Genomic DNA, 13,627 nt, shown 5'->3' with positions numbered 1-13,627 from the left:
TTTGTGGCCAGGCCGGGCCTGTCCTCTGACCACTGACCACTGACCAACTGGCCTTGAGACAATTTTTCCACAGTTTTCCACAATTTCCACCTGCATTGTTAGTCCTTTTCGCTTTGCTGCACACTTTGATATACACCGTACTCCTATATTGAGACTCAGTCGCCTTTTGCCAAATTGTAATTTGCATATGCCGTCATGCGAAAATGGTTTTTATTAAATTTTTCCAGCATGGGATGCTAATTAATTTGCTCACAGCCCCCTCCACCGGCCCCCTGCTGTGAGTCTGCACTGGGACTGTGTGTCGATGGTCTGGGCTCTGTAATTAAATGAATGCAAAATTCATGTTTCCCGAAATCAAGAGAAACATGCGTTTCAACAAGTTCTACTAGCTGTTGAGTAATTTCTCCCCTTACGTGCTGGCATTTGTGGGCATGTGTCCAGGTCCCCACCTGGCAACACAATTTCACCTGAGAAATGTGACCTCTTCAGGCGAAAAGAAGTTTACTGCATTTGCATAATAATGTACAGGTCGTACCTCTCGAGCTCGAACTCTCACTCGCTGGTAAGTACAAAGTATAATTAAAATGTTAGTTTGAAGCCAGGCAATACATAATTTGAGAGCTATGTATGCCCTCTCCTATAATTTCCACTTTCCTGGCCGTGATGTTGCTGGTTGCCCAAGTACAAGGCTGAAATTCCAAGTAAAATACTTTGCGATTTCCAGGGAAATATTAAAGGAACTCGAGTTAGAAGTAGAAGGTTACAAAGTCACTTAAATACAAGTGAAATTAGTTTCAGTATCAAATAAACTTGTCTGCAGGGTCTTTCATGTTTTAGTTAGGGATTAACTGCAATTTTCTAAGAAATGTGAAAGAAATCGGATTAAAAGAACTACCAAAATCCACAACTAAAAAACTAAACCTTTTTTAGAGCGATTAAAAATCAAATGAAAGTATTTGGAGTCATCGGATTATGCATTGCATTGCTCAACTTCAATTCAATCCCTTTGAAATGCCACTTATAGATTCACCCCTCAGTTATTTTCAAAATAAACTGTCACGTAAAATATATTAAATCCTCATTAACGCACAAATTAATTACAAAAATGCAAATTAAACAAACTGTTCCGCCAATTGAATGCTTACATCCCCTGGCATGTCCTGCAATTATTTGCCCATTTGATGGATGGATGTGCGAGTAGTACGTAAATATTTTGGAAATCAATTGCCGGCTGGCTGGGGCGAAATCGCTTAGCTAATTTGCATATAAAACAGTTGAATTTGTGAACAAAATCTGAAAATATTGATGAAATTTGGGCACAAGGATCGCTCTGGCCTGCTGCTGTCACCCCTTGACTTTCCCTGACTTCCGTGCTGCTCGGCTCGCGTCTGGTGCTCTCGTCGAGTCAAGTGGGTGTAAGAAATTGTATAAAACTTGCTACAAATTGGCTATGCATATAAATTGATGTTAATGCGGCGCTTTACAGAACGCTTAGGGTTGCTCCAGTCCGGTAGCCCAAGAGTATGCCACAGAAATCGCGGTTCGCGAATGCTAATCTTATCCCAATCTTGGGTGCCAGTCGGCCGGGCCCAGTATTTAATTTCCAATCGTGTGCAAATTTGATGCTCGCGATGGGTCCAAGTTCGCTTGCACCTGAAACCCCAATCCCGAGACCGCAACAGGTGTTCGTACGCGTTCGCCGATCTTATCAGAGCACCCAAAATAAAGGGGGTTTGCACTCGGAAAGTTCGAATGTACTGGCTACTGTATTATGACCATCGATAATAGTAATATAGTGTTCTGGTGTGACTAATTTTTGTTGTCTAATCTAATATGATGTTTGTTTGCATGGTAATCGGGGGAATTTATAAACAATTCATTAGAATATAGTTACCGATAATGAGTTTCTATTTAAAATTTGTGGCAGCGGCACATGTGCGGCGACACTATATTACCGGGTACATTCAGCACTCTGATTATCTTCTTTCCAGCTAATGATAATTAGTCTCTGTTCCTCTTTCAGCCATCGAATTACTATCTGACAATTATATCTCGCTCACTCCGCCAGAGGGCGCGACCGCGTGGCCGGGCTGCAATTAACAAATGATCCGACCAGACTCCACATTCGGTAATCTACGTAGTAGATCTGATCTTTAAATGTGATTCTGAGTTCGGTTTTCTCGCATCCTCAAAAATAGGACAGCAGAGGGGTAGTAAAATTATGCCACTTGATTCGGTGCTTTATAACAGAAGTCCACACAGAAAATCCTGGCCTCAGGCATTTCCGAGGCAACGATAAGATCACAGTGATCAATCTTACAACCATATGGAAACTAAATATGGAATCATTGAAAAGGTGTTCCCTGCCAATTCATCACATTTTAAGTGCGATTAAGACGTTATAAGAGACGTAATAAAACACGTTCAATGTTCCTCAATTCAAACTCAGTGCAAAACGGATTAGATTGTGATCCGAGTGCGGGAGAACCAAGGTAGCCATGATTCGGGTATAAATACCCCTCTGATAGCCCAGTTTAGGGAACAAAAACCAAAGTGCTTTCACAGAGAACAGAAGCAACCAAAAACCATACAAAAATGTCCAACATTCAGAAGTTTTGTCTATGCCTGATGCTGCCCCTGATGTGGACCCTGGTCACTGCAGATACCCCAATCAGACAATGTAAGTACATTTGGAGAAGCTTGTTAGATGGAAATAATTAATCAGGGAATCTGTAATCAAATGAAGGTGCGGATAGCAGCTACCCCCTACCGCTAATGGTGCAGATCGATGAATGCGATGCCGTGCCTTGCGACTTTTGGAAGGGATCCGAGGCCAAGATCGACATCCAGTTTGTAGCCAGTAAGTGTGACCTCAGAGATAGGGCAAAGTGCAGATGCTAATTGGTGGATTTACCTTCTGATGTACTTATAGCTCGAAATTACATGAAGAAGTTGTCGGCCGAAGTGCGTCTCACCTCGCTGGGCGTTACCATACCCTACGATTTGGAGGCCAGCCGTGGAAATGTGTGCCAGAATCTCCTGCACGGCGCATACTGTCCCCTGGATGCCGGCGAGGATGTCACCTATGAGCTACTCCTGCCTGTGAACACCAATCAGCCCGAGGTGCCCACCCGCCTGGAGGTCAGACTCCTCGATGTGGAAAATGACAATCAGGTGGTATCCTGCTTCCTGACCGATGCGCGCATTAAGAAGCCCAGTGCCCTGTAGAACTGCACTGGACTGTGTGTTGAGGAGTAGGTTAAGTCGAGACATTGTATCAATGTTGCTGCACTGAGCATCTGTCGATGCCAATTAATAGGCGTAGTTAAGCTGTTGTGGCACTAAGCCCCGACAAACACTATTAGCAGTTATGAATAAATAATTAGGGGAAAATATGAATTATAAACATGAACATCTGAGCTAATTACTCCCACATATAGTGTGTGTGTGTACGACTACGACTACGGCAGCTTAGCCGGACGGACCCCACAGCTCCTTGGGGCGCTCTGAATCGGCTTAATTAAATGACGCAGAAAATTACGCAACACCGCAGCGCCGAAGGCGAGTGGGGAAAGTCGTCTCAGCCGACAACTTTTCAGGTGGTGCGTGCGGTTTTTTCCAGCTCCTTTTCAGAAAATTGTAAACTTTTCATTGCGCTCTCTTCCATTTACACGCAGGGCCAAAGCTTGAGCACCTATGGCTTCCTTCCTGCCTTCGGCGCTAATTGGCTTTTCAACACTTTGGAGCTTCCGCGACGGGTCCGGTTCGATGATGGGGGTCTAATGAATAAGCTCTGATGGCGGCGCATATCCGTCGGTTAGCTAATTGAGTCGTTGACTAGGTGGTGACATATAGCATATAACATATATGCTGCTAAGGGACCTTCCGCAGTCACAGTTTTTCAACAAGAACTCTCCATCCTAGGTTCAATCTTGTAGGTTCAAGTTCCAGTTAGACTTTGAAATGAAATGCTGGCGTGTTCAGTCAATCGAACCGATCTGATGATGATAACAATTAAGACAAATTGAAAACGATATATTTAAAAATAAAGCCCAACCAAATTATAGATTTGCATTGTCATGCTGTTTACTATGTAGCCCTAAGGCCAAGGATCATCTGTAGAGCTCATTGCAAAATGGAACTCATTCGGATCGGATGGGTTTTGGCTTGTGTGTGGTTCCACCTAACCAACCAAGTTGATGGGGAGAAGAGCTCCTTTCTAGATTTTGAACCAGATCAAAAGGTATTTAATTGACTTGAATGGTAAAGAAAGTGCACGAAAAGTAAACTGAACTTGTTCTCAGAAAGCAATAGTGTCCATCAAGCACATTAAGGTGTTCGGCGAATCGAGCTACATGAAGGCCAAGGTTAACATTCACGAGGATCGCACTCACTTCGACCTGAATGTCCGCTTGACGCGTGAGCTGGGCAGCAACCACCTGGTGATGAATGTCAAGGTGCGCGTTCGACCCGATGGCAGGAACAAGTTTGTCCGCTTGTTCGGGCTAAAACGAATCAATTTCTGCGGCTTCCTCAGCGAGTACAATAGCAGCCCGATGCTGCGGTTCTTGTTCAAAAAAACGGTCATACTGAGCGACATCATTGAGTGCCCCATCCGGGTGGGCAACTACACGATGCTGAATGCCGATGTGGCCGAAAATATCTCGCCGGATGGTGTTCAAAACGGCACATACAAGTTCTTCGCTGAAATAGTCGAGGAGAGCGGAGAGATAGCCAAGGTTTTTGCCCTCCAGGTCACCTCGATTATACAGATCATAGAGCAAGAGAATGGCGTGTGATTTGTGGTAATCTAATAAATGGCTGACATTAAGCTGCAGTATAGTATGGAGCAGAGACCATGACCATAGCCATGGTCAGATCTCCGGTAGTTATTCCCATTGCGCAATGAACCTCATTCAGAACGCATTGTTTTTATCGCTCTTCCAGTTGATATTCTCCAAGGAGAATGGTTCGAAATCAATGTGGGATGAGGATGATGACTCGAAAAAGGTATTTTAGTTGTTCCGTGGATGAACAATCATCTCTCATCGAGTTGCACTGCCTTTCAGAAACCCATTCTCCGAATCAACCACATCAACGTTTACGGCGAGTCTGGCTATATGAAGGTTTTCACCCACATCCATACGGATCGCTCCCATTTCGATATTAATGTGCGGCTCAAAAGGGAGCTGGGCAGCAATTTCCTGATCTTCGGTTTGAAGGTGCGCGTAAGGCCCGAGGGCGAAACGATCTTCGTCACTCTGCTGCAGATGAAGCGCCTGGACCTGTGCGGCTTCTTCTCCGACTTTTCTGGCAATCCCATGATGCGATATTTTCTCAAATCGAAGATGCACATGAGCGAAATCATTTCGTGTCCTGTGCGAGTGGGAAACTTCTCGCTGCTGAATATCAGTGCGTACGATATCTATCCAGCGAGCCTGCAGAACGGAACCTACAAGTTCTTCGTGGAAGTGGTCGAGGGAACTGGCGAGATAGCCAAGGTCTTTGCTCTACAGGTGACCACGGACGTCATAGTACCATCCCAGAGTGCCCAAGAATAAACTGAAAACCGTAGAGTGTGCGAACAAAGGATATGTAATTACGGGACAGAACACACCCCCACCCTGGTCCCTGGTCCCTGGTCACCCTCCTGGGCCACCCCCCGTTTGCATTGTAAGCGGATTGCCTGCCGATTTTTTCCCTTCGCAATTCGCAATTTTCCGCCTTCAGTTTTTTCCATTGTGCGTCATGCGACTCGTTCTTGGTGGCATTTTTCCCCCTAAGTATGTACTGAAGCTCGTATTGTATTGAAAATCGCTTAAAGTGCAGAGTCCGATTATGGTGATTATCTCTAGACTATCGAGACTTGCGTGTCTCCGTTTTGAGGTTGTGTGTTTTTGGATTTCCCGCGGGATCCTTGCGGTATTCCGAAGCCATATGTGCTCTTTGTTGGCGTAATTTTCGTATAATTAATAGAAAAACAATATGTTCAATGGCCAATCAATTGGGAAGCCGCCAGTCAGGCAACTATCTTTCATTTCATTTTCATTATATAATGGCTGCATTTATCCAGGATAAAGGCTTCTACAGTTGTTGGCCACATAAGCCACTAAAACCCTTTCCAAAGTCAAGACTCTCTCTCTTTCTCTTTCTCTTTCTCTCTCTGGATGTAATATGATATTTTAATGGATGTTGAAATATTCCTGCCCCGGTTAATTAAAATCCGTAATGCGGTTTTCAGCCCGTAGACAGTTTTTTATTAAAGGGGTTGGCCCTGGTCCCATGGTCACACCCTCTGATCGGAAATGTCTTTATTCACGCACAATCAAATCACTTTGCCAATTCAATTTGGCGAAAATAATGTGCATATCTTCTGTGGAAGGGCAAATGGAAATCCAAATATGTATTGCCAATCTCATCTCTCAGCAGAGAAAAGAAAATTCCAACAACTTCAAGTAGCTCTTCTGGGGAGTTCTTTCGCCGGGAGGTGGACGGGCGACTCACGTGAAGTGCCAATGCCTGCTATCAAGTGTCGCACTTATGTGTGACCTTTGCAAATTCAATTTTTCGCCTTTTTATCTACAAATATTTCCTATTAGTCTCGTCGAGAGGAGGGTAAACTTTTCAATTTCAATTTCCTATGACGGAGAATGGTCAATAGCTTCAGATTTCTCTGAGGAAATCGAAGCAGGATTTCACGATATCTGTGCTGTTGGGACAGTGAATCGTTGTGTCTTTACGTTCAGATTTTATATATTTAAAAAATTTATAGATTGAATCAAAATTACTTTAAATTCTGGCGGTCTGATTGGACCTCTTACTACGGCTTCTAGTCAGGCAAATATCAATTTGCGACATTTTTAAAATCTTTTGGCAAGACCCCAACATGCTATCACATATCCCAATATCCCATATTCATATTAAAATTGAATCAATCAATATCGATTTTGGAAACAGCCAAGTCGACGTAAAATTCAATTTACAGGCGACTTAAAACGAAATTTAAAATAAAACGAAAAATTTTGTGAACCCGATGGCGATGGCGGTCGTCCATCTGGCCATTTCTTTTTGAGGCTCAACGGTTCTGGCAATTAAAAAGGCGTTGAGTTGGGCAATTAAACACACGAACCTGCCTCAAAATAATTCACTTAAATAACGCAATGTTGCGTAATTCAGTTTCACAGTTTTGTAATTAAAAGCATTTGCATAAGAATCGCATAGAGCGAATCAGCTCCTAGCCTCAGCCTCGGGCATACTTTCATGCCACTCTAATTAAAACGGGCTGGCCGGGGCTCCTCTGGCTGGCCTTTCGGCTCGGTCCTGGTCCTGGTCCTGGTGCTGGTCCTCCCTCAAAGGTCATCAACGTCTCCAGCAAGGCGACGCAACCCCCTCCCAAACCCCTTGCAGACGATTGTAGTTGGGCTTATGGTTTGTCAATAGCGTTTTGTTCTCTGCGTGGCATACAGGAAGTCTTTAATGTCCTTCTATAGGGAACTTCAGTTGGAGGAGAATGAAGTGGTTTGGTGTATTTAAGGACTATTGTTGAAACATTGTTCATCTTTCGTGACATCAAACATTTCGGAATGTACAATATGCACAATTTTCTGATCAATATTCAATGAGCTTTTGATACCTATCCGGTATTTTTTTGGGTTTGGGGTAATTACTAAATTGCTCAAGCGGTAAATGGCTGATATGGAATTAAATAGATATTGTTGACTTGAAATACCCTTTTGGGTATTTCCTTACAGAACCTTACAAAATTGAATAATAAGGTCTGTTAATTTTGGCTATAACAATCATCAGATATGATCCAGATCCGGCAATCTGGTAGATATGGTTTATATGGAAACGGGCATTTCGAAATAGACTTGTTACTGTATGATATCACAGAACTCTGGATAGTCCCTGAGATCTAGGCGCTCATCGGCACTTATGGACGGACAGACTGGCAGAGAAGCAAGGCTATATCGACTCGGAAATTATTGCTGATCCAGAATGTGTATACTATATGGTTCCTTCAGGGTTTTACACTCATCCACTGTCACCAAAAATCGAACATACCCCTATACAGTTTTTAAAATAAATGATTTTTCCTCCATCACTTGTTCTGGTTAAGCGAATTTGTTTTCGAGTATTGGTATCTGGTATTGATATCGAAATGCTAAAATTGAAACAGTCTATTAAGTAAATAAGTAATTAGTAATAAGCTAGTAAATTAGAAAATAGTTCAGCTCCGATTATAATGATGATGAGGTCCATTTCCATAGTTGTGCCTCAACAATGAGGGTCCCAATCATTCCGATCCGAGTGTCGATATTTGTTGCTATGATTCTGATCCTGCACGGGTCGGACGGTCTCTTTAAGTACAAAAATATCAAGTGTAAGTGCTACGAGAAATCTTATTGCGAGTTCAAGAAATGTGAACTCAAGGTTCTGGGTCGTGGCATTGTGGGCCTCAATATGCATGTACAAGCGAAACAGTTGCCCATGAACAGAGTAAAGGTATGTCTCCGTATATGAATTGTTCATGCAAAATAAGTTAACAGGCCTGGAGTTTCAGTTTCAGGTGACTACGTTCCGAAGGTTTAATGGCTATCGGCCCTTCCTATACAATGTCACAGTGGATGTCTGCGGCTTCTTCAAAAACCCGAAGCGCTTCCCGTTTTTCTACTTGATGCACGATGCTATACGAAACTTCAGCAACTTTAACCACAGCTGCCCCTACAATGTATGTGGAGGAATCGTATGAAATTACTTAACTTTAAGGCTCATTTTTGAATCCCCCGTGCAGAATGATATTATTATTGATCGAATGGTGCTTTACGATGAAATGATTAGCAGGATGCCTGTTCCTAATGGATTCTACAAGCTATTGGTTTCTGTAGCTACCGAAGGAATTTGGCGCGGCGAAGTTGAGGCGTATGTAGAAGTCAACTTGGGATACGATCGATGAGATATCAAACAACAAACGGCAAAATCATTAAGAAAATCCTTTTTGATAGAGGAGGTCTTGATGTTGGATAGGTGTAAGGTGTGCTTATGAACTATTGGTGAAACATTTAACATTGGGAAAACTATTTCATGATGTCATATTAGTGCTCCAAATGTATCATCATTATCTGATCAGAATTTAATGAGGCACTGATGCCTTTACAGTGTTCTTTTCTGATAAATAAACTACATATTTACTAAACCACTCATACGTAAAATGGGGAGTATTATATTTTTGTTTGTAAATTAGAGATTGATAGATTATTGATTGAAAAATTTATATTAACAGCTGGAAATACCCTTCAAAAGATGCATCGAATTTATCTTCTGGACAAAAAAACAGGCAGCGAATTTTACATACTCTCGATATTCGAAGATCATTCGGTCACTTGGACCTATTTCATAAGTCTTTTTGGAGTCTGGATCCAAATTTTCGTTGCTCTAGCTCTTATAGTCTCTGAGCACTAGGCGATCAGTCTGACGGACAGACAAACATGACTCAGTCGACTCGGCTATTGATGCTGATCAAGATTATATATACTTTATGGGGTCGGAAGAGCTTCTGGCCGTGACACACATCCATTTTCCCCACATATCTAATATACCCCTATACTCTTTTTGAGTATCTGGTATAAAAATGTAGGAATATATCAACAAATGTGAACGTCATTCGACCTTTAGACCCTGTTCAAGGGTATAAAAAGAAGTCAAGCTCCGATGATGACAATAATGATGATGATGTCGTCGTCCATACACAGAATTGGGCCTCAACAATGAGGGTCCCAAGCATTCCGATCCGAGTGTTGAGATTTGTTGCTATGATCCTGATCCTCGACTGCTCGGATGGTCTTTTTAAGTTCAAAAATATCAAGTGCAAGTGCTTCGAGAAATCTTATTGCGAGTTCGCGAAATGCGAGCTTAAAATTCTAGGTCGAGGCATTGTGGGACTCAATCTGCATGTACAAGCAAAACAGTTGCCCATCACCAGAGTAAAGGTATGTCCCCGTATATGGGTTGGTCATGCAAATTGAAGAAGTTGACAGGCCTCGAGTTTCAGGCGCAGGTGACTACGTTCCAACGATTTAATGGGTTTCGGCCCAATATGTACAATATCAGCGTGGATATCTGCGACTTCTTCAAGCACAAGAAACGCTTTCCGTTCTTCAACTTAATGTACGATCCTTTACGAAACTTCAGCAACTTTAACCACAGCTGCCCCTACAATGTAAGTAACTGGGGAATCGTTTGCACTCAGTTTAATTCAACATTTCATACCTTATTCCCCGTGCAGCACGATATCATCATAAATAGAATGGTACTGAATGACCAAATGTTGAATAACCTACCTTTACCCAATGGATTCTACAAGCTATTGATTGTTATAGCTACCGAGGGCATCTGGCGCGGCAAAGTCGAGTTCTTTTTCGAAATCAACTTGGGATACGATCACTGACAGATCAAAGAACAAAATGTAATTTAATCCTTTTTATTCTCTATAGGTCATGTTATACGGGCTAAGTGTGAAGGTGTGTTTATAGGCTTTTGTTAAATATTTAACATCGGGAAAATAAATATGTGATATATTCAGGTATAGTCGGTACTTATTTATGTGTTTATGCTCAAAATGTACCGTCATTATCTGATCATCTGATATCTGATCTCTGATAAATAAACTATTTACTTAACTACTCATACGTAAAATGGGGAGTATTATATTTTTCTTTGTAGATTAGAGCTTGATAGATTATTAATGGAAAAATTTGTATTAACAGCTGGAAATAGCCTTTAAAAATGCATCACATTTTATACCTGATCATTCTGCTATTTGGACCATTTTCATAAGTCTTTTCGGTTTATTTAGTAACAACCCAAGAATTAATTTATCTTTTTTAGTAGTAAAATTTTAAACATATATCTACAAATGTGAACGTCATTAGACAGAATGAATAATACCCTCTTTAAGGGTGTTGAAACAAGTCAAGCTCCGATGATGATGATGACATCATCGTCGTTCTTTTTTTCTAGCGTATTGATATAGAAATGCTAAAAGGTAAATAGTGTGGTAAGTAAATTAGTGGCTGGTAAATTAGAAAATAGTTCAGCTCCGATTATAATGATGATGTCGTCCATTTCCAGACTGGGGCCTCAACGATGAGGTTCCCAAGCGTTCCCATCCGAGTGTTGAGATTTGTTGCTATGATCCTGATCCTCGACTGCTCGGATGGTCTTTTTAAGTTCAAAAATATCAAGTGCAAGTGCTTCGAGAAATCTTATTGCGAGTTCGCGAAATGCGAGCTTAAAATTCTAGGTCGAGGCATTGTGGCACTCAATGTGCATTTACAAGGGAAACAGTTGCCCATGAAAAGAGTAAAAGTATGTCCCCGTATGTAAGTTGGTCATGAGAATTGAAGAAGTTGACAGGCCTTGAGTTTCAGTTTCAGGTGACTACGTTCCGACGATTCAATGGTTATCGGCCCAGTTTTTACAATATCAGCGTGGATATCTGTGACTTCTTCAGGCATAAGAAACGCTTTCCGTTCTTCAACATAGTGCACGATCCTTTACGAAACTTCAGCAACTTTAACCACAGCTGCCCTTACAATGTAAGTAACTGGGGAATCGTTTGCACTCAGTTTACTCCAACATTTCATTCCTTATTCCCCGTGCAGCACGATATCATCATAAATAGAATGGTACTAAATGACCAAATGTTGAATAAACTACCTGTTCCTAATGGATTCTACAAGCTATTGATTGTTATAGCTACCGAAGGCATCTGGCGCGGCGAAATCGAGTTCTTTTTCGAAGTCAACTTGGGATACGATCGTTGAGAGATCAAAGAACGAAAAGCAATATCATTAAGAAAATCCTTTTTTATAGAAAGGCTCTTGATGTAGGACAGTTGTAAGGTGTTTTTATGGACTATGCGTCATTTGCTGATCAATATATAATGAGCTGCCTTTCCAGTATTGATTTCGAATAAATATTCCATACAAATTAATTTTAAAAGCGTTTGGGGCGCATTTGGGACTATTTACTCAATTGCTCAGCCGTTAAATGGCAGATATAGAATTTACAGATATTACAGACATGGAATACCCTTTCAAAACATTATGTAATTAATTATCTAAATGGTTTATGTTCTTATAGGACTTTAATTTTACCATTTTAGATGATTCTGTCTGAAGTATTCAAAAAAATTTATAAATGTACACCATTAAGCACAAAGGCAAACGTTTAGATTTATTATATTTAAAAAAAAAAACGAAGAGGAACTCTGTGAGTCGAAGTCATCAGGACGGATGGACGGGTATACCGACCGACGTAAAGACGGACAGACAGGATTTATCGACTCGGTTATTGATGCTGATGAGGAATAGGATTAATACTATATGGGGTCGGAAACTCTTCCTTCTGGATCTTGCACACATCCACTGTCACCACAAATCTAACATACCCCTATAATATTTTTGGGTATCGGGTATAAATGATAAATGATTTTTGCTCAACCACTTATTTTTGATAACTAAATATTCTATTTTTGGGAATTTAAATCGAAATGATTAAATGTTACTTTTTTAGCAAATAGTTAAGCTCCGATTATAATGGTGATGTCCATTTCCATAGTTGTGCCTCAACAATGAGGGTCCCAATCATTCCGATCCGAGTGTCGATATTTGTTGCTATGATTCTGATCCTGCACGGGTCGGACGGTCTCTTCAAGTACAAAAATATCAAGTGCAAGTGCTTCGAGAAATCTTATTGTGAGTTCAAGAAATGTGAACTCAAGGTTCTGGGTCGTGGCATTGTGGGCCTCAATATGCATGTACAAGCGAAACAGCTGCCCATCACCAGCGTTAAGGTACGTCCTTGTGTGTGGGCTAGTTCTGCAAATTTAAGTAGTTCCCAATCTTGAACTTTCGAGATATTATCCTTTCTTTCTCGGTGCTGTTTTACCCTGTTAGGCAATATTGACCATGTTCCGACAATTTAGTGGATATCGGCCCTTCTTATACAATGTCACAGTGGATATCTGCGGATTCTTAAAAAACCCGAAGCGCTTCCCGTTCTTCAGTATGGTGCACGATGCTATACGAAATTTCAGCAACTTTAACCACAGCTGTCCCTACAATGTATGTGGAGGAATCGTATGAAATTACTTAACTTTAAGGCTCATTTTTGAATCCCCCGTGCAGAATGATATCATTATTGATCGAATGGTGCTTAACGATGAAATGATTAGCAGGATACCTGTTCCTAATGGATTCTACAAGCTATTGGTTGCTGTAGCTACCGAAGGAATTTGGCGCGGCGAAGTTGAGGCGTATGTAGAAGTCAACTTGGGATACGATCGATGAGATATCAAACAACAAACGGCAAAATCATTAAGAAAATCCTTTTTGATAGAGGAGGTCTTGATGTTGGATAGGTGTAAGGTGTGCTTATGAACTATTGGTGAAACATTTAACATTGGGAAAACTATTTCATGATGTCATATTAGTGCTCCAAATGTATCATCATTATCTGATCAGAATTTAATGAGGCACTGATGCCTTTACAGTGTTCTTTTCTGATAAATAAACTACATATTTACTAAACCACTCATACGTAAAATGGGGAGTATTATATTTTT

At 41.2% G+C, this 13,627-nt stretch overlaps 7 protein-coding genes across 7 annotated transcripts; all 7 read left to right on the top strand.

Annotated features, from left to right (window-relative positions):
* Positions 1–2,595: 2,595 nt before the first annotated feature.
* On the top strand, positions 2,596–3,316 carry LOC6598637. The gene is made up of 3 exons (XM_002023782.2): positions 2,596–2,680; positions 2,747–2,860; positions 2,933–3,316. The coding sequence occupies exons 1-3, from the start codon at positions 2,596–2,598 to the stop codon at positions 3,226–3,228; spliced, it is 495 nt and encodes a 164-aa protein (XP_002023818.1). The 3' UTR covers positions 3,229–3,316.
* An 819-nt stretch (positions 3,317–4,135) lies between these two features.
* On the top strand, positions 4,136–4,799 carry LOC6598636. The gene is made up of 2 exons (XM_002023781.1): positions 4,136–4,243; positions 4,305–4,799. Exons 1-2 carry the CDS (start codon positions 4,136–4,138, stop codon positions 4,797–4,799), a joined length of 603 nt encoding a protein of 200 aa, XP_002023817.1.
* Positions 4,800–4,905: 106 nt separating this feature from the next.
* LOC6598635 lies at positions 4,906–5,561 on the top strand. Its single transcript, XM_002023780.2, has 2 exons — positions 4,906–5,010; positions 5,070–5,561. The coding sequence occupies exons 1-2, from the start codon at positions 4,906–4,908 to the stop codon at positions 5,559–5,561; spliced, it is 597 nt and encodes a 198-aa protein (XP_002023816.2).
* A 2,722-nt stretch (positions 5,562–8,283) lies between these two features.
* Positions 8,284–8,956, top strand: LOC113567337. The gene is made up of 3 exons (XM_026994807.1): positions 8,284–8,505; positions 8,564–8,731; positions 8,795–8,956. The coding sequence occupies exons 1-3, from the start codon at positions 8,284–8,286 to the stop codon at positions 8,954–8,956; spliced, it is 552 nt and encodes a 183-aa protein (XP_026850608.1).
* An 856-nt stretch (positions 8,957–9,812) lies between these two features.
* LOC113564914 lies at positions 9,813–10,447 on the top strand. Its single transcript, XM_026984297.1, has 3 exons — positions 9,813–9,983; positions 10,046–10,219; positions 10,286–10,447. Exons 1-3 carry the CDS (start codon positions 9,813–9,815, stop codon positions 10,445–10,447), a joined length of 507 nt encoding a protein of 168 aa, XP_026840098.1.
* A 743-nt stretch (positions 10,448–11,190) lies between these two features.
* LOC6598749 lies at positions 11,191–11,825 on the top strand. The gene is made up of 3 exons (XM_026984296.1): positions 11,191–11,361; positions 11,424–11,597; positions 11,664–11,825. Exons 1-3 carry the CDS (start codon positions 11,191–11,193, stop codon positions 11,823–11,825), a joined length of 507 nt encoding a protein of 168 aa, XP_026840097.1.
* Positions 11,826–12,634: 809 nt separating this feature from the next.
* On the top strand, positions 12,635–13,352 carry LOC6598748. The gene is made up of 3 exons (XM_002023778.2): positions 12,635–12,856; positions 12,960–13,127; positions 13,191–13,352. The coding sequence occupies exons 1-3, from the start codon at positions 12,635–12,637 to the stop codon at positions 13,350–13,352; spliced, it is 552 nt and encodes a 183-aa protein (XP_002023814.2).
* Positions 13,353–13,627: the final 275 nt, after the last annotated feature.

Source organism: Drosophila persimilis, unplaced genomic scaffold (genome assembly GCF_003286085.1).
Source record: "Drosophila persimilis strain 14011-0111.01,24,50 unplaced genomic scaffold, DperRS2 tig00000000-arrow-pilon, whole genome shotgun sequence".
Classification (NCBI taxonomy): Eukaryota; Metazoa; Arthropoda; class Insecta; order Diptera; family Drosophilidae; genus Drosophila; species Drosophila persimilis.
Note: the sequence above shows the minus strand (reverse complement) of the source record. Positions and strands in the feature narration are given on the sequence as shown.

Coding starts and splice junctions, on each gene's coding strand:
- LOC6598637 (XM_002023782.2), top strand. CDS start 2,596: ATGTCCAACATTCAGAAGTTTTGTCTATGCCTGATGCTGCCCCTGATG. Junction 2,681..2,746: donor AGATACCCCAATCAGACAAT/GTAAGTACATTT, acceptor AATCAAATGAAG/GTGCGGATAGCAGCTACCCC. Junction 2,861..2,932: donor CGACATCCAGTTTGTAGCCA/GTAAGTGTGACC, acceptor ATGTACTTATAG/CTCGAAATTACATGAAGAAG.
- LOC6598636 (XM_002023781.1), top strand. CDS start 4,136: ATGGAACTCATTCGGATCGGATGGGTTTTGGCTTGTGTGTGGTTCCAC. Junction 4,244..4,304: donor ATTTTGAACCAGATCAAAAG/GTATTTAATTGA, acceptor ACTTGTTCTCAG/AAAGCAATAGTGTCCATCAA.
- LOC6598635 (XM_002023780.2), top strand. CDS start 4,906: ATGAACCTCATTCAGAACGCATTGTTTTTATCGCTCTTCCAGTTGATA. Junction 5,011..5,069: donor AGGATGATGACTCGAAAAAG/GTATTTTAGTTG, acceptor ACTGCCTTTCAG/AAACCCATTCTCCGAATCAA.
- LOC113567337 (XM_026994807.1), top strand. CDS start 8,284: ATGAGGGTCCCAATCATTCCGATCCGAGTGTCGATATTTGTTGCTATG. Junction 8,506..8,563: donor TGCCCATGAACAGAGTAAAG/GTATGTCTCCGT, acceptor CTGGAGTTTCAG/TTTCAGGTGACTACGTTCCG. Junction 8,732..8,794: donor ACCACAGCTGCCCCTACAAT/GTATGTGGAGGA, acceptor TCCCCCGTGCAG/AATGATATTATTATTGATCG.
- LOC113564914 (XM_026984297.1), top strand. CDS start 9,813: ATGATCCTGATCCTCGACTGCTCGGATGGTCTTTTTAAGTTCAAAAAT. Junction 9,984..10,045: donor AACAGTTGCCCATCACCAGA/GTAAAGGTATGT, acceptor ACAGGCCTCGAG/TTTCAGGCGCAGGTGACTAC. Junction 10,220..10,285: donor ACCACAGCTGCCCCTACAAT/GTAAGTAACTGG, acceptor TTCCCCGTGCAG/CACGATATCATCATAAATAG.
- LOC6598749 (XM_026984296.1), top strand. CDS start 11,191: ATGATCCTGATCCTCGACTGCTCGGATGGTCTTTTTAAGTTCAAAAAT. Junction 11,362..11,423: donor AACAGTTGCCCATGAAAAGA/GTAAAAGTATGT, acceptor ACAGGCCTTGAG/TTTCAGTTTCAGGTGACTAC. Junction 11,598..11,663: donor ACCACAGCTGCCCTTACAAT/GTAAGTAACTGG, acceptor TTCCCCGTGCAG/CACGATATCATCATAAATAG.
- LOC6598748 (XM_002023778.2), top strand. CDS start 12,635: ATGAGGGTCCCAATCATTCCGATCCGAGTGTCGATATTTGTTGCTATG. Junction 12,857..12,959: donor TGCCCATCACCAGCGTTAAG/GTACGTCCTTGT, acceptor TTACCCTGTTAG/GCAATATTGACCATGTTCCG. Junction 13,128..13,190: donor ACCACAGCTGTCCCTACAAT/GTATGTGGAGGA, acceptor TCCCCCGTGCAG/AATGATATCATTATTGATCG.